Source organism: Euleptes europaea, chromosome 1 (assembly GCF_029931775.1).
Source record: "Euleptes europaea isolate rEulEur1 chromosome 1, rEulEur1.hap1, whole genome shotgun sequence".
In the NCBI taxonomy this organism is placed as follows: Eukaryota; Metazoa; Chordata; class Lepidosauria; order Squamata; family Sphaerodactylidae; genus Euleptes; species Euleptes europaea.
This window is the reverse complement of record NC_079312.1, coordinates 104,520,295-104,545,448: the sequence shown is the minus strand read 5'-3', so window position 1 is coordinate 104,545,448 and position 25,154 is coordinate 104,520,295. Positions and strand designations below refer to the sequence as shown.

Sequence of the window (25,154 nt, the reverse complement as noted above, 5' to 3'; positions counted from 1 at the left end):
AGTGATTGGGACAAATGCTTGGAATTTAAATTATTACCTCTAGGCATCACCAATGATATGATAGAAACGATGAGTAGTTGTGAATTGAGTCAGTCAATTAAAGGACATTTGAGGGATCTCGATTATAAGAGTATGCCGGTTAGAGTGGGCAGAGTAAGTTCATCCTTTTCGGTTGGAATTCTTCCCTCAATAAAAATGCCAAACTACCTGTTTGAATTATCTCTTCTAAAATATAGATGGGCAATTATGCTTGCCATTGGCAGTGTTGTTAGGCAGGTTTAATGGTGTTCCGTATTCTAATAGATCCTGCAGATATCACACTAACTGAATTGACTCTATAGGTCATATTCTTTTGAATTGTCCTGAATTTTCAGATTTGAGAGCTGAACTGATTTTTCCTTTGCTTAAGGATTCTCTGTAGAAGCTAAGTCTTCTTGGTTACTAAGAGATAAAGACAAATAAGTAACTGTGTGGCTAAATTTTTGGCAGCTGTAGCAAAATCACACTATAGCTCAGACCATAAATCTTATGCTTCCCTTTCAGTGTGTGATGGCTTACTGTTTAGGACTTTTGTCACAAAACCAGTAATTAAGAAGACTCATAAGAGGGTACAAAAGAATACATTGACAAGATCAGGACAATAATTTATTCACTACCACCACCCAAATTCTCTCCCAATTTCAAAGGATCAAGACACAGAACCTCTGACTGGATAGTCCTATTCAAAAAGCATTCAAAGAAAGAACCAAGTTCCAGCAGACAGAAATCATGTAAAGATTTTTTTATTTGCAAGAACATGGAGTTCTGAAGACTGCACTATGCTCTAAACCACATGGGTGCCCTGTCACTCTCCCACCCAATAAGAACTTCTTAGTTACAAGTAACAGCACTTACATAGAGCACAGACAGATTCCATATACACAAGTGGCTAACCACCTTCTTAAATGAACGAACTCTGGAAGACCAATTGTTCATGTGCCTTGGCAAAACAGATATAAAAACATCTTGAGCTCAATAAACAAGAAATCATGAAACATTTCTAATCAAATATATTCTTAATTAGAAGCAAGAAGTGTTCTGACAGAATCTTTTATTGCTACGAAGATAATTCATGTAGGATTGTAGCCAGTGGAAGATTTCCACAGGTGGAAAGAAGGGCAATTATATTTTCATCAGTTCCCCCCTCTCACTACAGACCTCTGACACCTCCTTTATGCTAAACTGAGGGGGTCCCTATCACACTGAAGCAGCATTTTAGGGGGCTTATAACAGGAAGCAAGGAAGTCACACCCTGCAGATGGAAATCGTTTGTCTATGGAAATTATCTGTGGGATCTAAGCCATCAAGTGTCAAAGTGTTATTTCCATTTTGGTGCTGCAGACATTCCATGGGCATGAATTCAGTTCAAATTCACATGCCTGCGAAACAAAGAATAAAAATACTAATATGAAGCTCCACTGCTTCCCGACAACCTCTGTATTAAATACCCCCATGTCTGCAACAGGTAAAGTGACTGAAAATAAAATACCAGTGAGGCTGGATCTTTCACATTTGGAGTTTCAGATATCATGGGAGAGAGATTCTTGAAGAAGGATATGCTAACTTAATGCAAGTAACACGGAAGCCAGTGAAGGGACTGGAGTCTTCATCAGGTTTAGACAAATCCAAAGAACACTGATGTTCATTTGAAAGAAGCCTCTCCCTACTTAGCAATTTACATGGTACTCAGGAAAGCATGGGATGGGTCTCCTCCATCATCTCTCTCACACAGTTAGGATGTCTTTCAGAGCTACACTACAGGGTACCTAAGTGTCTACTGAATATATCATGTTGAAATAAGATGATTGTATGTAATAGGTGAGCCAAACATATAAAAAAAAACAGACCAAATCACTAATTAAGTCATTTTATGGTTAAATCGAACAAGTTTGGCCTCAGGTTTGGCAGCTACCTGATGTCAGCTCCCATTCTCTGTTGGCAGAACAGTAAGTCTAATATTTTCCTGCCACGGTATTGAAATTTGTTCAAGGACACTTCAGATATTTATTCAGATTTTTTCCCATTGAAAACCACTAAAAAAATACAGTATAGATTCTCTACCTAATCAAGAGGTCCCAAGAAAGGCCAAGAAAATTTTATAATAGTATTTGCATATTAATTACTTGAGGGCTCAAATAAAACAAAAGACTCCCACTTGCAGGTCAAAGGTCCTTATTTCCTTCCAGAACTGCCAAGTCAAACTGTGCTTGAAAATTGTACTAAACTATTTCCTGAGTCAAACTTTTGGGCTTTTAGACACCCAGGAATTTTCTGCATACAGAGTAAAACCACTGGTCCAACTAGCTCAGTAAAGTCTACTCTGACAGGTAACGGTTAACATCGCAGCACAATTCCCTAAGATCCTTTTTCTGAAGACTGCCAGAGATTGAACTTGGGAAAGTCTACCCTAAAACATACATTCTGCTACAGAGCCATGAAATCCGGTCCTTCAGCTTTTAACTATGCAAATGATGAGCTTATCCGCATTTCAGAAGTTTATAGGTTGAAACAACCATGTGGAAGTGAGAAAGGCCTCCAGCCATTCAAGGAACTGTTGAAAGGTATGGGAGGTCTTCTGCAGGGTGCCATACTACACAGCACTCTGATTTGATTCTTCAGAGTCCTTTGCAACTCTTAAGTCATAGCATTTCTGTGAGGTAGCTGGGTATCCTTTCCCAGTTTATGTGCAAGAAAGCAGAGGCTGAAGCAGCTTCAGGGAAAGTAGAAATCGCCTACACATAGGCAATTCTAAGCTAAAAAAATCACTTACTGGAATTCTAGACTTCCATCCTTCCTTTCAGTCCAATGCAGAACGTAATAGAGACCTGAAGCTGAGAGTGTTTTGATTTTTAATACGTGACTGTATTTTATATATTTACTTGTAAGCTGCCCTGGGCACTTAAAGCAGCCTAGAAATGTTCCAAATAAATAAATAAAATAAACAGTAAAGATCACCGAACTACTTACTTCTGAGAAACAGCTGGAAGGTATTTATAAAACAGAAAAAAATACCATTAAATAACTGTACATCTCGGTAGTCAAGGTCAGGCAACTGCACCCATCCTGAGAAGCCAGCATGTAACACAAACGTGGCTTAATAAATAAAAGACATGTTGTAGCAGCAGTAGCTGTATGGAGAGAGAATTCAGTTCATTACAGTTTTGAGTTCTAATGCGCACGTCAACTTCATTCGTGTGATTCTACTGCCACACCAACTCGTGCATGTCTGATAGTGCGACCATGGAGTTTATAGCCATCTAGAGACACCAATGCCACAGTGCCTGGCTCCATTCCTGCTGTTCGGACATGACATACTACTTCATGATCATAGGGGTCATATTTGCCACCAATGGGCTTCATTTTTTGCAGACCATGTTTACTGAATACGCCCTGCAGTTTGGACTCTATAAGAGACAGGCCTTCACAAATATTCTTCAGAGCTGAATCTGGGTCACTGTGTACTCCTTCTACGGTGCTCTCAGTGGTCTTCTCCAGGATGTCTACTACCTCTACCAGATCTTTACAAAAGCATTGGATCCCTGCAAACAAATAGGCAAAGGTTAGGACAATGACAGGTAAGCAAGAAGAGGATTACACTCTTTACAGTCTGATTTATATGACACTACAACAAGATCCAGGAAATGCTGCCACTGGGTATTGGGAACAGAAATGAGTGCATTAGTTTCCATTAAGGAACAGACAAGCCGTTCTCAGCTTCTCTAATTTCCCCATAACATGTTTTTCATAGCATACAGATGTCAACACTAGAATGTGTTGCCTAGGTATTCTTTCCAAGCAGTAAGCTGGCCCTGCAACATCATCATTAGAATGGTCCCTCTCATTTAGTTTTTCCATGGATTTGTTTTGATAGGTCAAAAAAGGTAGCAGGTAGTGTTCTGTCTTACCAATTTTGTATTCTTGGCTGTTGTCAGGCTGCTATCTCGGTTTCGTTATTGCCTCTGTCTCTGCGCTGTATTGTCTGCCCCCCAAGGTCGCATACCTAGGCCTGGGAACTCAGCTCCTGGGAAACTGTATTCAGCCTATGCGTGTAATCTCCCGCCTTTCCTGCCTTATAATATCTCCCAGCTAGTGAGTCTCTCATAGCTGTCATTTTATTCGTTTGCACTGTATGCCTATTTGACCAGTAAAAGCCATCTGTTTGGACTCTATATGACTTTGTGGTGATTTCTGGTTCTGTGGGCCAAGGGCTGACATTATGACAGCTATCTCTCTTCACCATTCTACTAGCCAGGCTGGAGCCCAGGGGGGTTCGCCTGCCACTTGGATGGGAGCTGTGCAGCTCTCCAGGTGATCTACTACCCTGGAGCCCTTCTCTGAGGACCCTACTCTGTTACAAGACTTAATCGCTGAACTTTTCCGGACGACCCGAGAGGTTTGCCGCTTGAGGGGACTGGTACAGGAGCAGTGGCAATCTCTTACAGGACGTCTCTGGATGTTAACGTCGGAGGATACTGATGCTCGTTTAGATCTTCAGGACTTGGATCAATTACTGGACGATGCCCGATTGGCGACTGAGGATTTACAAATATTAACTGGACTTTTGGATAATCTTATTTCTCGAGAAACTCTTTCTACCATGGCGGGAGCCCCGCCGGAGGGTTTTTCCCTGATCCCGGATGCAGCCAGCTGTCAGGCTGAGGCCAAGCGAGTCGCTATTAGCACCGCTCTTCTCCTTGTGGAATGTACAAAGGACACCCCGGTAGCCACCTTGGCTCAAGTTTTGACCCCGACCTTTGGAGCCGAGGCACCCGCACTGGCGGTTCGAGTACAACCTCTGCTGGGCGGGGAACCCGACCCCATACTCTTACTCCTCGAGACAGAACTTTTGCCGCGCATTACGGCAGAGACTGCCCTAAGACTTGAGAACGCCAAAGTTCTTGCGGATCAGCAAGCCGCCGAAGCGGCTAAGGTCGCAAGAGAGAGAGAGGCTGCGGAAGCAGCCAGGGCGGCTGCAGCAAGGATTAGGAATCAGGCGAACGTGGACACGCGCCCCAAGGACTATGTACTAGGGCTATCAGGTCTGTCTTTTTCCCCGGCGTTTGTCCCGTCGCGCGCGACCCAACGCGCACGCCGTTTGGCTGACCGACGTCGAGACTCAGGAGAGTCTGAAGACGAGGATTTATATGGGGATAGCTCTCAATGGGCCACAAGCTTCCGGACCAGTAAGCCTCATCTTACTGGTGGCCCAAGTGAGGAGGTTCATCTCTTACGAGCCCAGAATCGGGAGCTCTCCGACCGTGTTGATCAACTCCAGGAAGTAATGGAACTTATGCTTCAAGAGAACAGGCAATTACAACAAACCCTGATAGCTCAGAGACAGCCCGTTCCGATACCGGGTCAGGGGGTACCCGTACAGCCACCCGCTAATGTGCCTGCTCCACCCTTGCCTCCTGGAGCTCCTGTTGCTCCTCCGCCCGGACCACCCGTGCAACCACCCGCTAATGTGCCTGCTCCACCCTTGCCTCCTGGAGCTCCTGTTGCTCCTCCGCCCGGACCACCCGTGCAACCGGGTCAACCCGCGCCCGGCCCTTGGAAGCAACTCAAATTGAGGACTACGTATGACGGATCTCTCGAGACTTTGCCTTGTTTCTTGCATCAAGTGGACAGTTATATGCGAGAACAAGGTCAACTTTTCCCCACGGAAGATAGCCGGGTGCGTTACGTAGCTTCCCTTCTGACAGGCAAAGCGGCTGACTGGATGGTCCTCCAGTTTGACACCCGCTCTCATGCTATTCGTTCCCTCAACAACTTCATGACTGCCCTGAGAAGGAGGTTTGAGGACCCCTTCCTGGGGGAAAGAGCCAAAACGGAACTCTTACAATTAAAACAAGGCTCTGCTACAGTTCGAGAATTTGCCGATGAATTTCAACGACTGGCAAGTAAAATTGTAGGTTGGCCCGAGACCACCCTGATCCATCATTTCAGGGAAGCCTTGCATCCTGACATTCTGAACTGGTCTTACATGCGGGGCGATCCCGATACCCTCGAAGACTGGATCCTATTAGCCGAGGAAGTGGAAAGCCGCCGCCGCTTTATTTCTCTCGTCCGTCAAAAGCACAAGGAGAAGGGCACCCAAAAGCCTCAACCCAAGGCACCACTGCTCGTCCCGCGAAATCCCCCACGTCCACCCCAGGAACGTGAAGCCCGATTTCAGAGGGGTGCCTGTCTTACTTGCGGAGAAATGGGCCACTTTGCAGCCGTTTGCCCACGCCGCCAGGAATTATTTCGTCCCAGCACGACAACCCGCGCCCGAGGTCGTCCACCACGCAGAGGCACCGCGGCCACCCGCAGCGCAGCTCCGGGAAGACCCACACCCTCTGCACTCCATGCCGGGGACCCAGCCTCCCTGCCTACTACCAACGACCCCGCCGGGTCTCGGATTACAAGTGCCCCATTGGGGGACAACTTTCCCTCTTCGGATGAGGAAAATCCTTGGATTTCTCCAGCCTTAAACCTGGAATCTCCCCTCGACTTGTCAAAAAACGGCTCCGGTCTGTGGTGAATGGAGCATCTCCACAGACCTCTCAGGATCTTCCTATCAAACCGAATGCTCCTACCAAAATCAAAGAAGTGGACTCCACCGTCTACGTGGATGCAGTTTTACAACAACTTAACGGTGGCCCACAAATCCCCGTCAAAGCACTAATTGACTCCGGTTGCTGTCGCACTCTCATAAGCGAAGCCACGTTTGCTGCACTCAGAGCCGACTCTGAGGCTTTACCCGCCCCCGTCCAATTTGCCCAAATGGACGGAAGCCAATTCCAGGGGGGTCCAGTTGATCACCGCACCATAGGGGTGGCAATGGGAATTGGTTCCCACTGGGAACAAATAGACTTCACTATAGCCCCTATCCGATTTGAAGTGGTCTTGGGAATTAACTGGATTAAAGGACATAGTCCCAGTATTGATTGGGAAACAAACACTATCTCCTTCGCTAGTCCCACCTGCGACCAGCATCGGCAAAACTTTGCTCTGCTATATCCGCCCGTTCCAGCATTAACCTCTACTGCCCCAGCACCACCGGCTCTACCCGCTGTATACCGGGACTTTGAAGATGTCTTCGACCTTAGGGAATGTGATGCCTTACCCCCCCACCGGGCCTCAGACTGTGCAATTGAAGTAGTAAAGGACTGCACATTAACCAAGAGTAAGATTTACCCTATGAGCGCTTCCGAGCGCACTGTCCTCCGGGACTTTTTGGACAAAAACCTCGCCAGAGGGTTCATTCGCCCTTCGAATGCCCCAAACTCAGCCCCCGCGTTTTTCGTCCGGAAAAAAGAGGGCGACCTTCGCCTGTGCATTGACTTCAGAAAGCTCAATGCGGTTACCCAGACCAACGCCTATCCTATCCCATTAATATCAGATATTTTGGGACAATTACAGGAAGGCCGTGTGTTCTCTAAATTAGACTTGGTGGAAGCTTACTACCGAGTCCGTATCCGCGAAGGGGATGAACACCTCACTGCCTTCTCTAGCTGTTTCGGAATGTATGAATTCCTTGTGATGCCGTTCGGATTAAAAGGGGCTCCGGGGGTCTTCATGCAACTCATCAATGAAATCCTACATGACCTTCTATATCGTGGGGTGGTGGTCTACTTAGATGACATTCTCATTTATTCGAAAACTATGGACGAGCATGTGACTCTGGTCAGGGAAGTTCTGCAACGCCTGCGTAACCATCAACTTTTCGCAAAACTAGCTAAGTGTGAATTTCACCAAAGCAAACTCACGTTTTTGGGATACATCATCTCCCACCAAGGTCTTCGCATGGACCCCGCCAAAGTCCAAGCCGTCCTCGATTGGACTCCCCCCACCAACCGTAAGCAAGTACAGCAATTTCTGGGATTTGCAAACTTCTATCGGGGATTCATCCCTAACTTCGCCCAGGTGGCTCTATCCATTACGGACCTACTGAAAACTAAGGGAAAAGTAAGCTCGGCTGCCTTGCCCTCCGCAAAAATCCTATGGACTGAGCAATGCCAAGCCGCCTTTCTGGCCCTCAAACGCCTCTTCACTTCGGAGCCGGTGCTACGGCACCCAGACCCAAATCAAATGTTCATTGTGCAAGTCGATGCTTCCGATGTAGCCATGGGAGGGGCTCTCCTCCAGCAAGGACCGGATGGTCTTCTTCACCCTTGCGCTTACTTTTCAAAAAAATTTGCGCACGCTCAATTAAACTGGCCCATCTGGGAGAAAGAGGCCTCAGCAGTTCATCATGCACTGACTCTATGGCGACAATTCTTGGAAGGGTCTAAAGTCCCCTTTGAGGTTTGGACCGATCACAAAAATCTAGCTGCCCTCACGGGGTCCCATAAGCTATCGGCGAAACAACAACGGTGGGCGGAGTTCTTTGCTCAGTTCCGTTTCACCCTGAAGCACGTCCCTGGGAAGCAGAACGTTCTCGCGGATGCCCTCTCCCGTTTACCACAATATCCGGTAAAACTCGAAAGACCCACCAACTCTCTGTTCACCCCTATGCAACGTGGGGCCCTACCTATGCTGGCTGTGCAAACTCGATCCCAGCATCAGCACACCTTACCCAACTTGCAAGCTCCGCCAGCCCAACCGGCTGCCCAGCCGCCACCGCAACAAACCGGAGTTCCCGCCCTTCCTACCCCTCCGACCGCCCAGCCGCCTGCTGTCTGCGCGCCGCCGCACGTAAGCACTAGCCCCATAACTGTTTCTAAGATCTCCATGGCCGACGGGGGGGCCCCCTCCAAAATCCCCATCTCCGAGTCCTTTTTAACTGTCCTTCGGGACCAGTGCCTTTTAGAACGTTCCGCTCATACCCTACCTCCTGGTGTTTTGGAACAAGGAGGGTCCTGGTACAAGGACTCAAAATTGTATGTACCCAAAGCTCTCCGGAAGGACGTTTTACATTTAGCTCATGGAGCCAAAACAGCTGGGCACTTTGGGTTTCTGAAAACCCTTCACTTATTGCGCAGACAGTTCTGGTGGGGGGGAATGCGTTCCGACATTGACTCCTTCATCCGCAGCTGTCCCGTTTGTGCCGCTGCGAAACGATCGCAGGGCAAACCCCCGGGACTGCTACAACCTCTTGAAACGCCCAGCAAACCTTGGGAAGTGATTGCTATGGACTTCATGACTGATCTCCCTCTCAGTGGGGGTAAAACTGTGTTGTGGGTTGTTACTGATTTGTTTTCTAAGCAAATACATTTGATTCCATGCGCAGGGATCCCCTCTGCTCAGAAACTGGCCCGCCTCTTCGTGACGCATATCTTTCGTTTACATTCGTTTCCGCGTAAGATAATTTGTGACCGCGGAAGTGGTTTCGTTTCTAAGTTTTGGAAAGCTTTCCTCAAGTTGGTGGGAGTGGAACAAGGGTTGTCTAGTGCATACCATCCTCAAACTGATGGTCAAACTGAACGTGTCAATGCTGTACTTGAATGTTATTTACGCTGTTATGTTAACTACCACCAGGATAACTGGGTGGAACTGTTGCCTTTAGCAGAATATGCCTACAATAATGCCATGCATCAATCCACAGGTTTTAGCCCGTTTTTTGCTGTGTATGGACAAGATTTCAGTCCCATCGCTCCTGCAGATGATGTAGAGGGGGAGGGGAACCCCGACATTGCCTCCTGGGCACACGCCCTCCGTACCACTTGGCCCTGGCTCGTTAGCAACCTCGACCGGGCCAAACGTAAATACAAAGCGCAAGCTGACAAACATCGTTCCCCCGGGGGTGATCTGCAAGTGGGTGCTTTGGTTTACCTTTCCACCAAAAATCTCCGTTCCACCCAACCGTGCCATAAGCTCAGCGCCAAATTCATTGGCCCTTTCCCCATCACCCGGGTCATAAACCCTGTCACGGTGGAACTGGCTCTCCCCAAATCCTTGAGGCGTGTGCATCCTGTTTTCCACATAAGCCTCCTCAAACCCCATGTTGCTTCTCCACAGTGGCATCCGGACCCACCTCCTGCGCAACCCATCATGGTGGGGGGGGAGGAACACTTCGAAGTCTCCAAGATCCTTGACTCCCGTGTTCACCATGGCAACCTGCAATATTTAGTCCGTTGGAAACATTTCCCCCCTGCCTATGACGAATGGGTGCGCGCACGGGATGTCTCCGCCCCCGACCTCGTCGACGCCTTTCACATTGCTTACCCGGATAGGCCAGCCCCCTTGCGAACTGGGAGGGGGCCTTGAGGGGAGCAGAATGTCAGGCTGCTATCTCGGTTTCGTTATTGCCTCTGTCTCTGCGCTGTATTGTCTGCCCCCCAAGGTCGCATACCTAGGCCTGGGAACTCAGCTCCTGGGAAACTGTATTCAGCCTATGCGTGTAATCTCCCGCCTTTCCTGCCTTATAATATCTCCCAGCTAGTGAGTCTCTCATAGCTGTCATTTTATTCGTTTGCACTGTATGCCTATTTGACCAGTAAAAGCCATCTGTTTGGACTCTATATGACTTTGTGGTGATTTCTGGTTCTGTGGGCCAAGGGCTGACAGCTGTCAGATTTGTGCCTTATTCTGACCTCTTCTACCCGTACTTCAATGGAAAAAATATTACCAGCATCTCTGAGATAAGACTCCAAATGCTTGTTGTGTGTTGAACACCCCCATTTTAAAGTTCCTCTTATGCTTTTGGAGCTATGATTCTAAATACTAGCTGCAGCGCTGCTGTTCTACATTTACCAAACCTCTGCTGTACATAGAGTAGCACAGATTATTTTATTAGTTATGTTTCCATGTAAACAGGATGCATTTTGAAAACCATGTTAAACCAAGATGGGTATTAATGCTGTCCCAGAACCACAACTAGTGAACTCTGTAAACTAGTTTGGATGAAGCGAAAGAGAATTTACAATCAAGAGGAGGGAAATGGATAAATGGGACCTAACACAGCAAAGAAAATTCAGTAGTGTATGGGCAGGCAGGCAGCACTTCAGCAAATTCTTTATTACTGGCATGACAACAACTTACCAAACCGTTTAGCATCTTCTACGATCTTCTGTGTCCTCCGCCTGATAGTTTCGGAATCCATCAGGGCTCTCTGGTATCGTTCCTGCACACACAGCAAGAGGCAGAAACATGAGACACAAGGTACTTTTCTTCCTGTATACCTCTAATCTGCTCAGGCGAGATGTGCATTTTTCACTGGAATATGCAGCAAACAGAAACTTCAAGCAAGAGAACAATGAGTGCCTTATAATGTGGCACACTCAGATAAGGAGGACTGGAGACAGCTTGTTAAAATGACTGCATTCTTTAGCTGCTGCTTTGGCTAAGGCACCTCTTCCTATTATTAATGGAGATATTTTAACTGGTTTATTTCTTATTGCGTAAGTGACAGACTCTACTGCAAAAGAATTCGGCCTTGGTGAGTGTGTGTGTGAAGGGGGGTATTGTAATCTTAAGAGGCATCTCCCCTAACAACAGAGCAAAGGAAAACATTCACGGTCCGCCTGAAGGTTGAATTATCATTGTTGTTTATAGCTGTAATCAAGCTCCTCCTATTTTTATAAAAGCCCTCTTTTTTCCTCCGATTTACCAAATCCTTGTAGTTCTTTTTAATGGTTAGCAGCTCCTTCAATACTGAAATAGTATTGTTCCTTTTGAGTTCTCTGTGTTTCCTGGATATTGCTCGTTTGAGGAGTCTGCACTCATGGTTAAACCAAGAATTTTGTTTGGATAAGGCATCTGGGTTTGAAGTCATTTCCCTAGTAAATAAGGGTTTAAATAAATCAATTAATCTAAAGAAAACATTTAGGACAGTAGCTGCAGACTCTTGCCCAACAAAGGAAAATATTTCAGAACTGTGGAAGCCACACTTCTTCCAAAAACAATTCTTTACATTCCATTGACAGTCAGTACAAGGAACAGTAATGACTACTACACAGAAGTGTAGTCAATGTCCCTAGCAACTGCAGCCCATGTGGTTTTTAAAAGGTCTACACCAACACAGTCACTGGGATAACCATACCAAGGAGCTTAGACCGACTCTACTTTCCTGCTTGTTGAATGGTGATGATAGACAACAGATTCACATGTCCCACCTGCAGCCACCATTTTGTGCAGGGCGAGAGGGGCAGCCGCAGCAGCCACCCCACAATGTCCTGCTTTTTCTATGACAGAAAAGAGCAGCTCAGAGGCACTGCAGGTCTCCAGGCCCAGCTCTAAAAGGCCTGGACAGACTGCACGTGGCAGCACTGCAACGGCATCAGCACGAGAAACATCGGAGAAGGGGCAAGGCAGGCATCTGGCTCTGAGCATCAGCATGCAGGCCACAAGCGTTTTAAGAGCATCTGGCTGTGAAAAGATGCTGCATTTCTTGGTTAGGAGAGTGTCCGAGCAGGTACTTACTGTTAAGTCACGGACTTGTTCTTCCAGCTCGAGGGTTCTGCGATCTGAAGCGCTGTCTGAAGTGCTGCCTGAAGCATTTTCATCGAGGTGATGTCTAGGCCCGTCACGGGGTTCTTCAGGACCACAGTCATCTCCTGCGCTCCTCTGCTCTGCAGCAGTGCTGAAGGCAAAGAGTAAACCTCTGAAATGACACAGAGAGGTAGTAAGGCATAAACAGCGGTCAGAATTGTGACAGTAAGCCATAAATCTGTTTTGGAAGTAACTATCCGAGTACATCCACCTTTGTGTTTTTAACCCACTGGTGCCTGCCATTATGGTTTAAGGCAGTGGTTCCAAAACCTAGGGACACAGAGTTTATTTCAAGGCACCCACGAATCCAACTAAGCACTGCTATTGTGATCTTCCTGTCGTGATGCATTTTTCTCAGTAAATGGATAGTACAATTACTGTCATGGGGAGGTCCACAAAATTTCTTGATGTTAAAAAGGGGTCCCTCATACTCAGAAAAGCTTGGGAACCACTGATCTAAGGTACACATTGAAGCTCATCTCATGTGATACTGGGAGAGAATCTCTTCCTCCAGCAACAAGCTCAGTTTTAATCTTCCAGCAGAGGTGCTCAGCACACCCTCTTGGCAGGATGTAAGCCGAACACAACAAAGCCTTTTCATACACTGCTTGGAAACCTGATTCCCGATCTCACTCACTTTTGCATAAAAATGGAACAAAGTTAACTGATGTTGGCGAGAAAGACAACAACTTACTTTGTGCAAAGTTTCTTACAGTGCAGCCCTGAAGCAGAACTATACTTCTGAGTCCATGGAAATCAATGGTCTTAGAAGGATGCAATTTTGTCTAGGATTGGATTGTTAACACTTACAGCAAAAGCATGTCCACTTTAAAAATTACAGCAGATTGCTGAATCAAACGTTTGCTACTGTTTATCTCCAAAACATGGAAATGCAGGACAAGCTTTCCCACTCAATAATATTTTTAGCAAGAATTCTCTGTAGGACAAAGACTCATTGAAAATCTTCAGCTCCCTTAGAGACTTGGAAACATACTACATAGCACACTAGCTTAGCTGAATTCTTCCACCTGGGAGGTATTGGAATAGTTTTACTGACATACATGTTACTGTTGAACAAAAGGTAAACAGCTTCTGCAAATCTGAAAGCTGTGCTTTTAGCAACAGACAGTCTGGGTGGCATGAAACAATTATCAAAATGCTGACAGAACTACCATTTTGCCTCAGTTGCTTAAAGCAACGCCAATATTTTTCTACGCAGCCAAGTCCTAACAGAATGCTACTGCCAGTTCCTAACGTGCTATAGTACTTTCCCTAAAATCCCCTATTCCAATCTCAGTTTTTCACTGAAACAATCTGAGATCATAACTGATCTGCATCAGCAAAATACCAATTAAAAAGCATTTATGGATCTGGACTGAATTTTACATCAGGTAACAGAACTTGCCTGCCTTTCTTTCCCACTGACCCCCATGAAATGCTGCTTCTGGGGGTAGGGGACGCTAAAGAATTACATGAAGAGGGATCTGCTGCGGGAATGGGAAAATTGGTGGAAACTGACAATTTTGTCTGGATCCAGCCCAGAGTTGCTCATAGCAAATTAATGAAAGACAGATCACTAAAATTAAATGTAATTAGAGAAAAGAAAGAGATCCCAGGCTGGTCTTGACCAACAAGGTAGGCCACACAGATCCAGGTTGTGAGCTAGGGGCTAAGAGTCAAGGGCTCTCATGCTCTTGCCCTTCAGCTTGCACCTGTCACACCTGTGGCCCTGCCCAAGCTTTAAATGTGTGCAAAGAGATAAGGCAAACTTTGCCTACATGTAGAACTCAACTGCTGCTAGCAAGACCTTCCTCATCCCATACCAGGGATGCCTCCATGGTGTGCTGCCATAGATAAAGGGGGGGCTATTTCCAAGAGAAGTTGCTAAGATCAGAATTCCAAGTCCAAAGTCTTCAGTAACTCTCTAAACATTACAACAAACACTGCAGCACTCTTCAGGCAATGGAAGCCACAGGAGCAATAATATTCCTGCGCATACTTTGAAGGTCCTCTGTGACATAAGATCAGCCAACAGCATCAAGAGAGGCAGGCTAGGAAGAGAGTTCTTGAATTGCACTGGCGACCTTTTTCTAGTTATCAAGATGGAGACAATAATATTGGTATGCCCTGCAAGACAGTAGCAATGTATTTGATCTGTTTTAACAAAACACACATAACAAAACTTAGAATAAGTTGTTTTCTTGGGTTGGGGGGATGGGGAATTACCCCAAATCTAATTTTCATTTTCTGAAGTGCTTGTGAAAGAATGTAATGCAATGTTAAGGGGGGAAGATTTTAAGAGACGATTGCAATTGTTTTCCTAGCATATAGCTTTGCAAGCGTCAGGTTTTTGCAATTAACTGACTTGTTGGTGACAGGGATACCAGAAGGCAGTGAATGAATGCATCCTCCCCAGCGTCCCTGACAGCTAGGCACTGAGATGATCTGCTCCGCCACCCCACACGGGAACATTCTTTCCCCCTTCCTCTATGAGGGCAGTAAGAATGCAGTAAGACCTGAGGGAAGGCTCTCTTTCTGCTTAAACTCTGGACAGGGAGGAAGACCTGGGCTTTGCACTCTGCACAGAAACAGGCTCTTTCAAAAGTCCTAACAATTCTCACTGCCAGTTCTACAAGTTAAAGTTGATTTATTACACTTACTGCCCAGATGAAAACTTGAATCCCTACATGAACACGCATGAAGCTGCCTTATAATGAATCAAACCACTGGTCCATCAGTATTGTCTACTCAAACTGGCAGTGGCTCTCCAGGGTCTCAGGCAGAGGTCTTCCACATAACCTAGTGCCAGATCCTTTACTTGGAGATGCTGTGGAGTGCACCTGGGACCTTCTGCATGCTGTGCAGATACCGAGCCACGGCCCCTCATGCCACCAAGCTGGTGATATAGCATAAGCTGGGAGCATTCTATGTGAAAGCTGTTATGAGAATACGCTGCACATAAATCACTCAGAAACAACCACCATAAGTGCACTTTTCAAAAGCTCACAGTAGCCTGTAAAACTGTAATCCGACAAGATAAATACAGTTTTATGTTCAAGTACATTATGTTGGCATTTGTTTACACTGAGGTGCAGTAATACACATGCAATTCACATTTGGTACGTGTCCGAATGTTGCTACATGCCCTGAGAGGCACACAGAGAGAAATATGGGACTAAATGAGCCTGTGCTAGAGATCTGCTTATTTGAGGCAGATTTCTTTCAAGTCGGTGCTGTGAAATCAAAATTTTAAAAAATGTAACTTAACAGATCTACTTCTGCCTGCATCTTGAAATACTTTGCCTTTGGTTCTAAACCCAGTTCTGAAGATTTAATATGCCAGTGGGCACAAAAAGAAGAAGAGTTCTTTCAAGAACTCTTGGTTGATAACATTTAACTACCATAATGACCCATCCTGAACAATGGAGTACATAAATCCTTATCTTCTACAGGCTGACATCTGGTCCCTTCTGTGAACTGTGGGCGTAGACACAAGTTGCATAAGAAAGGAAGTATGATCCTTAACAGACCAGTCTCAGTTACTACAAATATGGGGACACGAACCAATCTCAGAATCTCCCATCAGTTGAAGAGAAGTGATTTCAGCACTTTGGAGTTCACATTACAGAGCACGCTCCTAAGATTCTGCATGACTCATAGCTGTTCGTGACAAAATGTAAAGCCAGTTTTGCCCTATAAGTACAGTAAACACCTCCTTGTGGTTATGCTCCTGAAAACAGAGTGATAAAGAGAACCAGCTCTATAAGAGGTACTGATAACACAGGTTCTCATGTCAAAGTCAGTTAACACTAAGTACAGTAAATACCTCCCGTGGTTAAGCTCCTGAAAACAGAGTAATAAGAGAATCAGCTGGTACTGATAACACAGGTTCTAATGGGGAGGTGTACACAATATTGCCAGGTGCCCGTGTCCGGGAGCTGGAACTGGCGGTACTGGAACTGCAGCTGGTGATGGATGGCGATTTGCTGCTGGATCATGACTTGCTTACTTATGAGTGATGTGAGAACCGCAGGAGGTGGCAAACACCAGCTGGCTGTGCATTGGGCTCGTCTACCGGAGTGTTCCAGGAAGCCTCGCCAGGTCATCATGTTGAGGCTTCCTCCCGGGAGAGCTGCAGCTGCCTTCTGTGACAGCCCACAGCTCCTACCGAAAGCCCCGTTTCTTAGCCGTGCAGGACTTGCATAGATCTGCTGGGAGGCGGCCAGCCTGCGCACAGTGGTGACGCATCATTTTAGGGCTAGCTGTATTTATTTCCAGCCAGACTGTGGAGCTGGCATCCATCCCACTCCTCCACATTTTATTTAAAAAATTATACCCAGGACAAAGATTGTTAAATAAAACAGCATTATAAGAGGTTTTACTGTAATCAGTCTCCTTGTGGTCAAAGTTTACTTTGTGCTAGAGGGGACTAATTTCCTGTTTGTCAACAGCAGATATCAATTCAATGATTTTTCTCAGAAACCATCTGGTCAAGCTACCACAAACTATGAAAACAATTATTACAATTATCACTTACAGATCAGAGTCCACACTTATTCCAAGCCATCAGAGTACTTGCATCTAGGCAAGTGTTAAGCAATGGTCATTGTACAGAGTACAGGCTGAACATCCCTTATCTGGACTGCTTGGGACCAGAAGTTGTCCATACTTCTGATTTTTCCATATATTGGAATATGTTGGAATTTTTGCATATACATAATGAAACATCTTGGGAATGGGACCCAAATCCATTTATGTTTTATATACACTGTACCACGGCGTCTAAACTGATATTTTATCTAGCTCAAGCTCTCTAATTGGTTTACAAAGCCCATGATTACCAATGTCCCATCTCAAAGGATTGCTGGCCTTTGAAGACAAGCAAAACATGCCCATGTTCCCAAAGAAATGTTGCAGTCCAAAAAAGAACAGGAAAGCACCTGAAAGTAAGTGGGCAAAAAAAGTAAGAGAAAAGGTAAAAAAATAACTGGCTGGACTGAAATTGATGTTTTATGACCTCACCAGCATGCTAGGCAACCTCACAAGGAACCAGAGTCCAGCAATTAATTAACGCTTACAGCTGTGGAAATGACTAGGGAGGCAAGCACCAAGCTCTCACTCACTGGGGGCACTTTACAGGTGTTAAATTAGCAGCAGCTGAAAGCATTCCTTTGCAAGGCCTGAGCCACTGAAGCAACTTACCATTTTGAACCAAAGTTCAGCTATCTTAAGGGCAACAGGCCTAAGTGCTTCCTATGGCACTTCTGTGAAAAGCGTCATCTGGTCACAGTGATCCACGCTCTGATCACATCCAGGTTAGATTACTATAATGCACTCTATGTGGGGACGCTTTTAAAAACTGTTCAGAAATTTCAGTTGGCAGCCAGGACACTGTATTAGCCCTGTGCAGAAAGATTTACATTGGCTGCCCCATCTCTTTTTCCAGGCACAATTCAAAGTGCTGGCGTTTAACTAAGATCCTAAACATCTCTCCCGTCATCCAGCCCTCTGGTTGAAATCCTCTTTTCAATTCCTGCTGCCTGCTCCTCTGCCTGCAGCAAGTAGTAACGTGAGACAGGGCCTTTTTGGTGGAGACACCTTGCCTTTGGAATGCCCTTCCCCGCGATGCTCAGTTGGCACCAACTTTCCTTCCTTTTAGCAGACAGGCCAAAACATTTCATTTTACCCCTGCATTTAACTAAGGCATTTTAATGGCCTACTTTATGGTTTGAGGACTATTTTATTAATATTTTAGACTGCTCTGTTATGTCTTGGCTTGCTTTGACTGTTGTTGTTTTTTTTTTTACTGGAATGTTTTTACTGACTGTCTAATGTATTTATTTTTATTGACATTTGTTTTTATTGCTCTTTGCTTCTTTTGGTTTATTTTAATTGTGAGATTTCTTCAGTAGGTCCAGAGAAGCAACATACACATTTCCTAAATAGACAGATCCCAAATTGTGGAAACATCCAACTTTGGATGTCACAGTACGCTGAAGCTAGACTAGTTTTTGGTTATGTAAGCTTTCAACCTCGTTTCCACATGCAAGAAGAGGAGGGAGGACATCTATGAACATGAGAACAAACCAGGCTTTAGCTGACTGCAAACTAACTGGAGTTTATTTGTACCCTTTGAATGGAGTCTCAACAAATGTCATGGCTGTGAGCACTGGAATGCAGGTTTCTTGAGTCTAATGCTCCATTACACCATTACTGAAACTTAAACAGTTAGTTACCCCAATTTCGAGGTCTGATAAATAAAGCATTGATCACCTGATGAAATCAATAGAATATGTGAGTACTTAGCATGGCTGAAGACCACACCAAAAATAAAGCTTAAGAAATCATTTTTGACAATTCTCCTAGCGAGTCAAGAATACCTTTGAACAGAATACAATCAGAAAGACGGCTGCAACACATTAAAGGAAAATATTAAGCCAATAAGTGAAAGATTTTTGACACATTGGTTTTCAAGTTTCAAGATGTGGTTTGAATATCTTGGGTCTTCCTCGAGAATAAGAGCTTAACATTAATTCGGTTAAGTAGTCTAAGAAAACACTCTCCTTATTAAAGATTTATCTAAGGCTTTCACTGTTCAAAGCTGGACTCCACTGGGGGATAAATGACTTTAAAAGAGGATTAAACAAATTTACTGAGTATTTTTATCAGTGGCTACTAGCCATAGTGACTAAAAGGAACCTTCACATTCAGAGGCAGTAAAGCTCTGAATTCTAGTGCCAGGAGGCAACATCAGGGGAAGGCCTCGGTCTCTGTGCCCTGTTGCTGGCCCACTGGAGTAAATTGTTGGCCACTGTGTGAAAGAGGACGCTGGAGTAGATGGGCCACTGGTCTGATCCAGCAGGGCTCTTCTTATGTTATGCTCTGCTCCTATGGTATGGATGTAGGCTGCAAACAAAATAAGCAGATACATTCTCTGCAAACTACTGGATTGTCTGAAGTGGGACAACTCTGAAATAAGTGGACTTTAATTTACATCTTCCTCGTTAGGGACAGAGCATGGTTTGCTAGGAGACAGTTGCAGGTTCAATCCCTGGTTTGTTAAAAGGAGACCAGGTAGTAGCTAATGGGAGAAACTCTTCTGTGCCAGAGATTCTGGCAAGTCCCCCCCAGCTGAAGGCCAATGTCTGACATAAAGTAGCTTCCTGTGTGCATCCACTACCCGCTTCTATTTATACATTCGTTTTCCTCTCTGCCATTTCATCCACACAACAACAACCCTGTGAGGTGCATTAAGCTGAGAATGACAGGTCTCAGGTCACCCAGCAAATTTCCACACAGGGAAATGTGAACCAGGATCTCCCAGGTTTTAGTCTGACACTCTAACCACTACACCACACAGTCACATACACTAAATGCCCGTTTGTCCATAGGCACCAAGTATCCAGGGCCCTCTCAAGTACTAGACCAGGGGAGGTTCCCACTACAGCACTGGGAAAGAAAGGGGATGGGGGGCACAAACTTAGTTTAACTCTTTACAGTGCAATTCTAATGCAGAGCTTCTCCGCTTCAAAACCATGGATACCTGTGGTCAAGTGGATTAATTAATTCTGTAGAGGGCTGACTGGTTAGAAAGGAGCCTCTCGCTTCCAACCCACTGCCTAGTCGTGTGCCATTCCTGAGCAAAAGAAGACTGTGGCCATTCATGCATGGGAGCTTTTGCCTTGGATTTGCCACTCTCTAGTCATGGGTTCTCAACAAGGGGGGAATTTTAGGGTTCCAGGGAGGGAATTGGGACCACTGTTAAAGCAAAGTGTGATGTCCTTTAGGTTATGCACAATCTGTCAAACTGTAGTTTGTTTTTAATTTAATCTGCGACATTCAAGACAGTTTGACTATTTTAGGAAGGGGGGAATTATATTCTGAACAATGGTGAAAGGGGGGAATGGAGCAAAAAAGGTTGAGAACCACTGCTAGAAACACATTTTCCCCATCCGAATTCTCAAAACTCTGCATGGGGGCTTATTGTTGAGTTTTGAGAATATGGACGGGGGAAATGGGCATCTAAAGAGCGGCGAATCCAAGGCAAAACCTGTCATGCATAAGAAACATGTGTTTAAAGCCCACTTTTGCATGGGAGGTTTCGCCTTGGGTTTGCCGCTCTCTAGATGCACATTCCCCAAACTCAACAGTAAGCCCCCCACGCAGTTCTGAGGATTCGGATGGGAAAAACGTGCTTCTAGCAGTGGTTCTCAATCTTCCTTGCTCCATTCCCCCCTTTCACCATTGTTCAGAATATAATCCCCCCTTCCTAAAACAGTCACAAACTGCCTCGAATGTCGCAGATTAAATTAAAAACAAACTACAGTTTGACAGATGGTGCATAACCTAAAGGACATCACACTTTGCTTTAACAGTGGTCCCAATTCCCTCCCCGGAACCCTAAAATCCCCCTTGTTGAGAACCCGTGACTAGAGAGCGGCAAATCCAAGGCAAAAGCTCCCACGCGTGAACGGCCACAGCCTTCTTTTGCTCAGGAACGGCACGCGACTAGGCAGCGGGCTGGAAGCGAGGGGCTCCTTTCCAACCAGACAGCCCTCTGCAAAGGATTAATCAATCCACTTGACCACAGGCATCCATGGCTTTGAAGCGGAGCAGCTCTGCCTTAGGACTGCACTGGGAAGCCTCCCGTGCAGAAATGGCCCGAAGAGAGAGCGGGGGGGGGGAGGAAGAGGCGAGAGGAGACTCTTGTGCCTCGTGGTTTCCGAAGGGCTCCCGGGCAGCGAAGGGGAGGCGAGAACTGCCAGCCCAAGAAGGCGCCTCCACAGGCCGGCCCCACTCTCGAGGGGGAGAGGAAACCCGTGCAAACACACCCGCCCCGGTATACCGTCGGAAACGTCGACGCGAAGAGGCCCTAAGGAGAACCGGGGGTTGGGGGTTGGGGGAGACCCCTTAAAGGGTAGGGGCGTTGCAGAGGAAAAGGAGGCGAGTCTTCCCGGGAAGGAGCCGGCGAACCCCCTCGGGTACCTGTCGCCGCGAAGCCGTCGGAGCAAAGGGCGGAGGCAACTCCGCATTGACCTGGCCGCTGCCATCGCCGCGCGCGGGACCGCCAAGCACTGGCCGGCGGGGGGGAACGCGACGGGGACTACAACTCCCGTCAGCCACCGCGCTCTCGAGCCTCCGCGTCACAACCGGGGTTCCCCTTTCAGAACGTCCTTTTATCCGCGATTTGCGGTCGCCGCCCTGCTGGTGGCGCCGGCGGTGGGACGGGAGGGAGCTGAAGTTTGGCGCCTTTGAGGGGTGCCGTTTTGTGCCTCTCCCTCGACTAGGCGCTGCGGGGGCCTCCGCAGCTATGCAACAGGTGGAAATTCAACGGGTAAAGCAGCGGCCAGCATGGAACACGCACCTGCTGGTTTCCCCGCCTGGTCAATTCAGCGACCGAAGGCTGAGGCGCTTCTTCGGAAAAAGGGAAAACGTTCCCTATGCTCGGCCAAGGCAGCCTGATTCCTCAAATCAGCCTGCTTCAAGGCCCATTGACAGGGTTGCCAGGTCCCTCTTTGCCACCGGCGGGAGGTTTTTGGGGCGGAGCCTGATGAGGGTGGGGTTTGAGAAGGGGAGGGGCTTCAATGTCATAGAGTCCCAATGCCAAAGCAGCCATTTTCTCCAGATGAACTGATCTCTCCCCTGGACATCACAGACTCTTCTGCATACCACACCTAATCCCATCACGCCTGCTATTCACATTGACATACTGTTAACATTTACGTACTAATGCTTGTCTGAATTCACTCTCCTCTACTTAAAGACAGATGGATTCACATTCTAGCTGTATCTGAAGAAGCGAGCTGTGGCTCCCGAAAGCTCCTACCCTGCCAGAAAATATTTTTGTTAGTCTTTAAGGTGCTACTGGACTCTTGCCCTGATCTCTATCGGTTCTTGTAGGTTATCCGGGCTGTGTGACCGTGGTCTTGGTATTTTCTTTCCTGACGTTTCGCCAGCAGCTGTGGCAGGCATCTTCAGAGGAGTAACACTGAAGGACAGCGTCTCTCGGCTGGAGATCAGTTGTAATAGCAGGGGGTCTCCAGGTAGTACCTGGATGATGGCAACCCTACCCATTTAGCAGCGTCCTCTCTCTTCCAAAGTACAAGCAGCATGAGGGAGGGATTAACAAGAGGATGGGGTAGTTGCGCTTATTTTAATGGTAACTGCTGAGTTTCACAATAGTACCTTTGAAAAGGAAACAAACCTGGCACTAAAAATGTAACCATGCCTGTTCATCTGTGTAGGAAAGTGGATATAGATATGTCATTTTGTATGCGTGTCATCCCCATGTCATTACTTCCTTCCAAAATGTCACATCCTTCTTAAGAAGGTTTGGCCAAATGATCACCATTTGCACTGTAATAAACTGTTGTGATGTCATTACAGCTGCCAACACTTGACTTGTCTCTTTTAAGATGCTAGTCTAATTACATTTGTCCAAGCTACTGTGGACAAAAGAGAGAACATATGCAGGTTTTAAAGTGTGAGAATCTGGAATGTATAGTCATAGAACTGGGTTTTAAACAAAATCTGATGAGCTTCCTGAAAACCAGAAAGTGATTCAGTTTTGTGACTCGGCTATAACCAACACAGGAAGGGGAGGCAGCTGTGATTGTTTCTACCCGGCGTGGTGTAGTGGTTAAGAGCGGTGGTTTGGAGCGGTACTCTGATCTGGAGAACCGGGTTTGATTTCCCACTCCTCCACATGCGCGGCGGAGGCTTATCCGATGAACTGGATTGGTTTCCCCACTCCTACACATGAAGCCAGCTGGGTGACCTTGGGCAAGTCACACTCTCTCAGCCTCACCTACCTTACAGGGTGTCTGTTGAAGGGAGGGGATTGTAAGCCGGTTTGATTCTCAAGTGGCAGAGAAAGTTGGCATATAAAAACCAACTCTTCTTGCAGTGCTAAATTTGGGGGTTAATGCAGTGTGGCTGGAGGTGACTAGCATTGCCTTTTCCTTTGCCAATTGTCTAGGGGCAAGTTGAGCTCCAGAGACACTGGGGTTAATCTTCCAGGTTTTCACACAGTAGATCTGGGAAGCATGATGTTATCTCTCACACCTGCTCTGACATCACCCTGCACGGGGCAGCAGTGTTTCCACTTCATCTGTGGAGAGGAAGAAGCCACACTACCCAAAGACTGGTAATATCTGGCTGCAGTGTGTAAGCTTGGAAAGGAGCATTTTTACACATCAACACCACTTTCTGAATTAATAACAACACACAAAGCAGCAGTAGCAAAGGGTTGCTGTGGGAGACCAGTTATCATCAGCGTGGGACCTATCCTGTGAAGTTCTACAGAGTGCAATTCTATCCCCCATACTTTTCCATCTCTATGTAAAGCTCTTAGAGCAAATCATTTGTAGCTGTTTTTTTGGGGGGGGGTTTGGATGTCATCAATATACCAAATCCCCTAGTGATGTGGTAGGGGTCCTGAATAACTTACTGGCTGCTGTGGTACATTGGCTAAGAGTGAACACATTAGGGTTGCCAGGTCCCTTTGCCATCGGTGGGAGGTTTTGGGGGCGGAGCCTGAGGAGGGTGGGGTATAGGGAGGGGAGGGACTTCAATGCCATAGAATCCAATTGCCAAAGCTGCCATTTTCTCCAGGTGAACTGATCTCCATTGGCTGGGGATCAGTTGCAATAGCAGGAGATCTTCTGCTATTACCTGGATGTTGGCAACCCTAGAACACATTGAAACTAAACCCTGAGAAGACAGAAGTCATGCTGGTTGGGAAAGTGGATATCTTGAAGGACATGGTGCTCCCCACTTTTGGTGGAGTTCAGCTGACTCTTGTGTCAAGGGAGAATCTATCTTGAAAGAATTTTCCAGCTGAAAGTCTCCTCTCTTCCCCACCCCCCACTCTTTGCAGGTGCTAGGTATCCTCCTAAATTGCAGCCTCCTTCCAAGGATGAGTTCCCAGGCTGGCTAAATTAGATCATGAGGTTCAGCTGTGAATCTGGTAGAGGAGGAGGAACTCGCTCTCATTCTGGAAAGTTCCATAAATACAGCCCCACTATTGGTTGAAGACAGGAGGCTATGGTCAGCTTTTTTCTGTAAGTGTAGCTAGGGAGAAGAATTCCTTATCCCTTTACTTTCTCCCCTTACTCCTAGGTAGGGTTGCCAACCTCCAGGTATTACAACGGATACAATATTTGTATTATGCTTTGGAGAACCAACTGTGCTGTGTTATGACTCCAGTAAGAAAGATAGCTAATCAGCTGCATTATTTTGTGCATTCTACTGTCACTGAACTGTATGCCATGTTTTTAACATTTTTCTTCAATAAAGCTTCATTTTGCTTTATGGTGTATGTTACTCAAGGAGTTACTGATACCAAACCCAGGTGAACTTGGTTGTGTTACTACACCAGGGCAGGGCCACTGACTCAGTTAAGAGCCTTGGGGTTCTACTGGACCCAACATTAATTCTGGAGATGCAAGCTAATGCAGTTGCATAAAAGGCTTTCTTCCAACTCAGCTTAGCCTGAAAGATGGCAACTTACCTTGATACAGCTGATCTGGCCACCTTGATCCATGCCACGGTAACATCAAGACTAGGCTACTGCAATGCACTTTACTTTGGTCTCCCCTCACAATCAGTTTGGAAACTCCAGCTGGTGCAGAATACCACAGCTTGGCTGTTATCGGTAGCCCGATGGAGCACGTATATTACTTCCATCCTGCAGGCACTTC

General features: G+C 46.4%; 1 protein-coding gene across 1 annotated transcript; it reads right to left on the bottom strand.

Moving 5' to 3' along the window:
* Window positions 1-3,183: 3,183 nt before the first annotated feature.
* Window positions 3,184-21,503, bottom strand: GRPEL2 (GrpE like 2, mitochondrial). The gene is made up of 4 exons (XM_056867052.1): window positions 21,439-21,503; window positions 12,385-12,565; window positions 11,005-11,086; window positions 3,184-3,578 (listed from the first exon to the last, which is right to left on the bottom strand). Exons 1-4 carry the CDS (start codon window positions 21,501-21,503, stop codon window positions 3,226-3,228), a joined length of 681 nt encoding a protein of 226 aa, XP_056723030.1. The 3' UTR covers window positions 3,184-3,225.
* Between the last annotated feature and the right edge of the window lie 3,651 nt (window positions 21,504-25,154).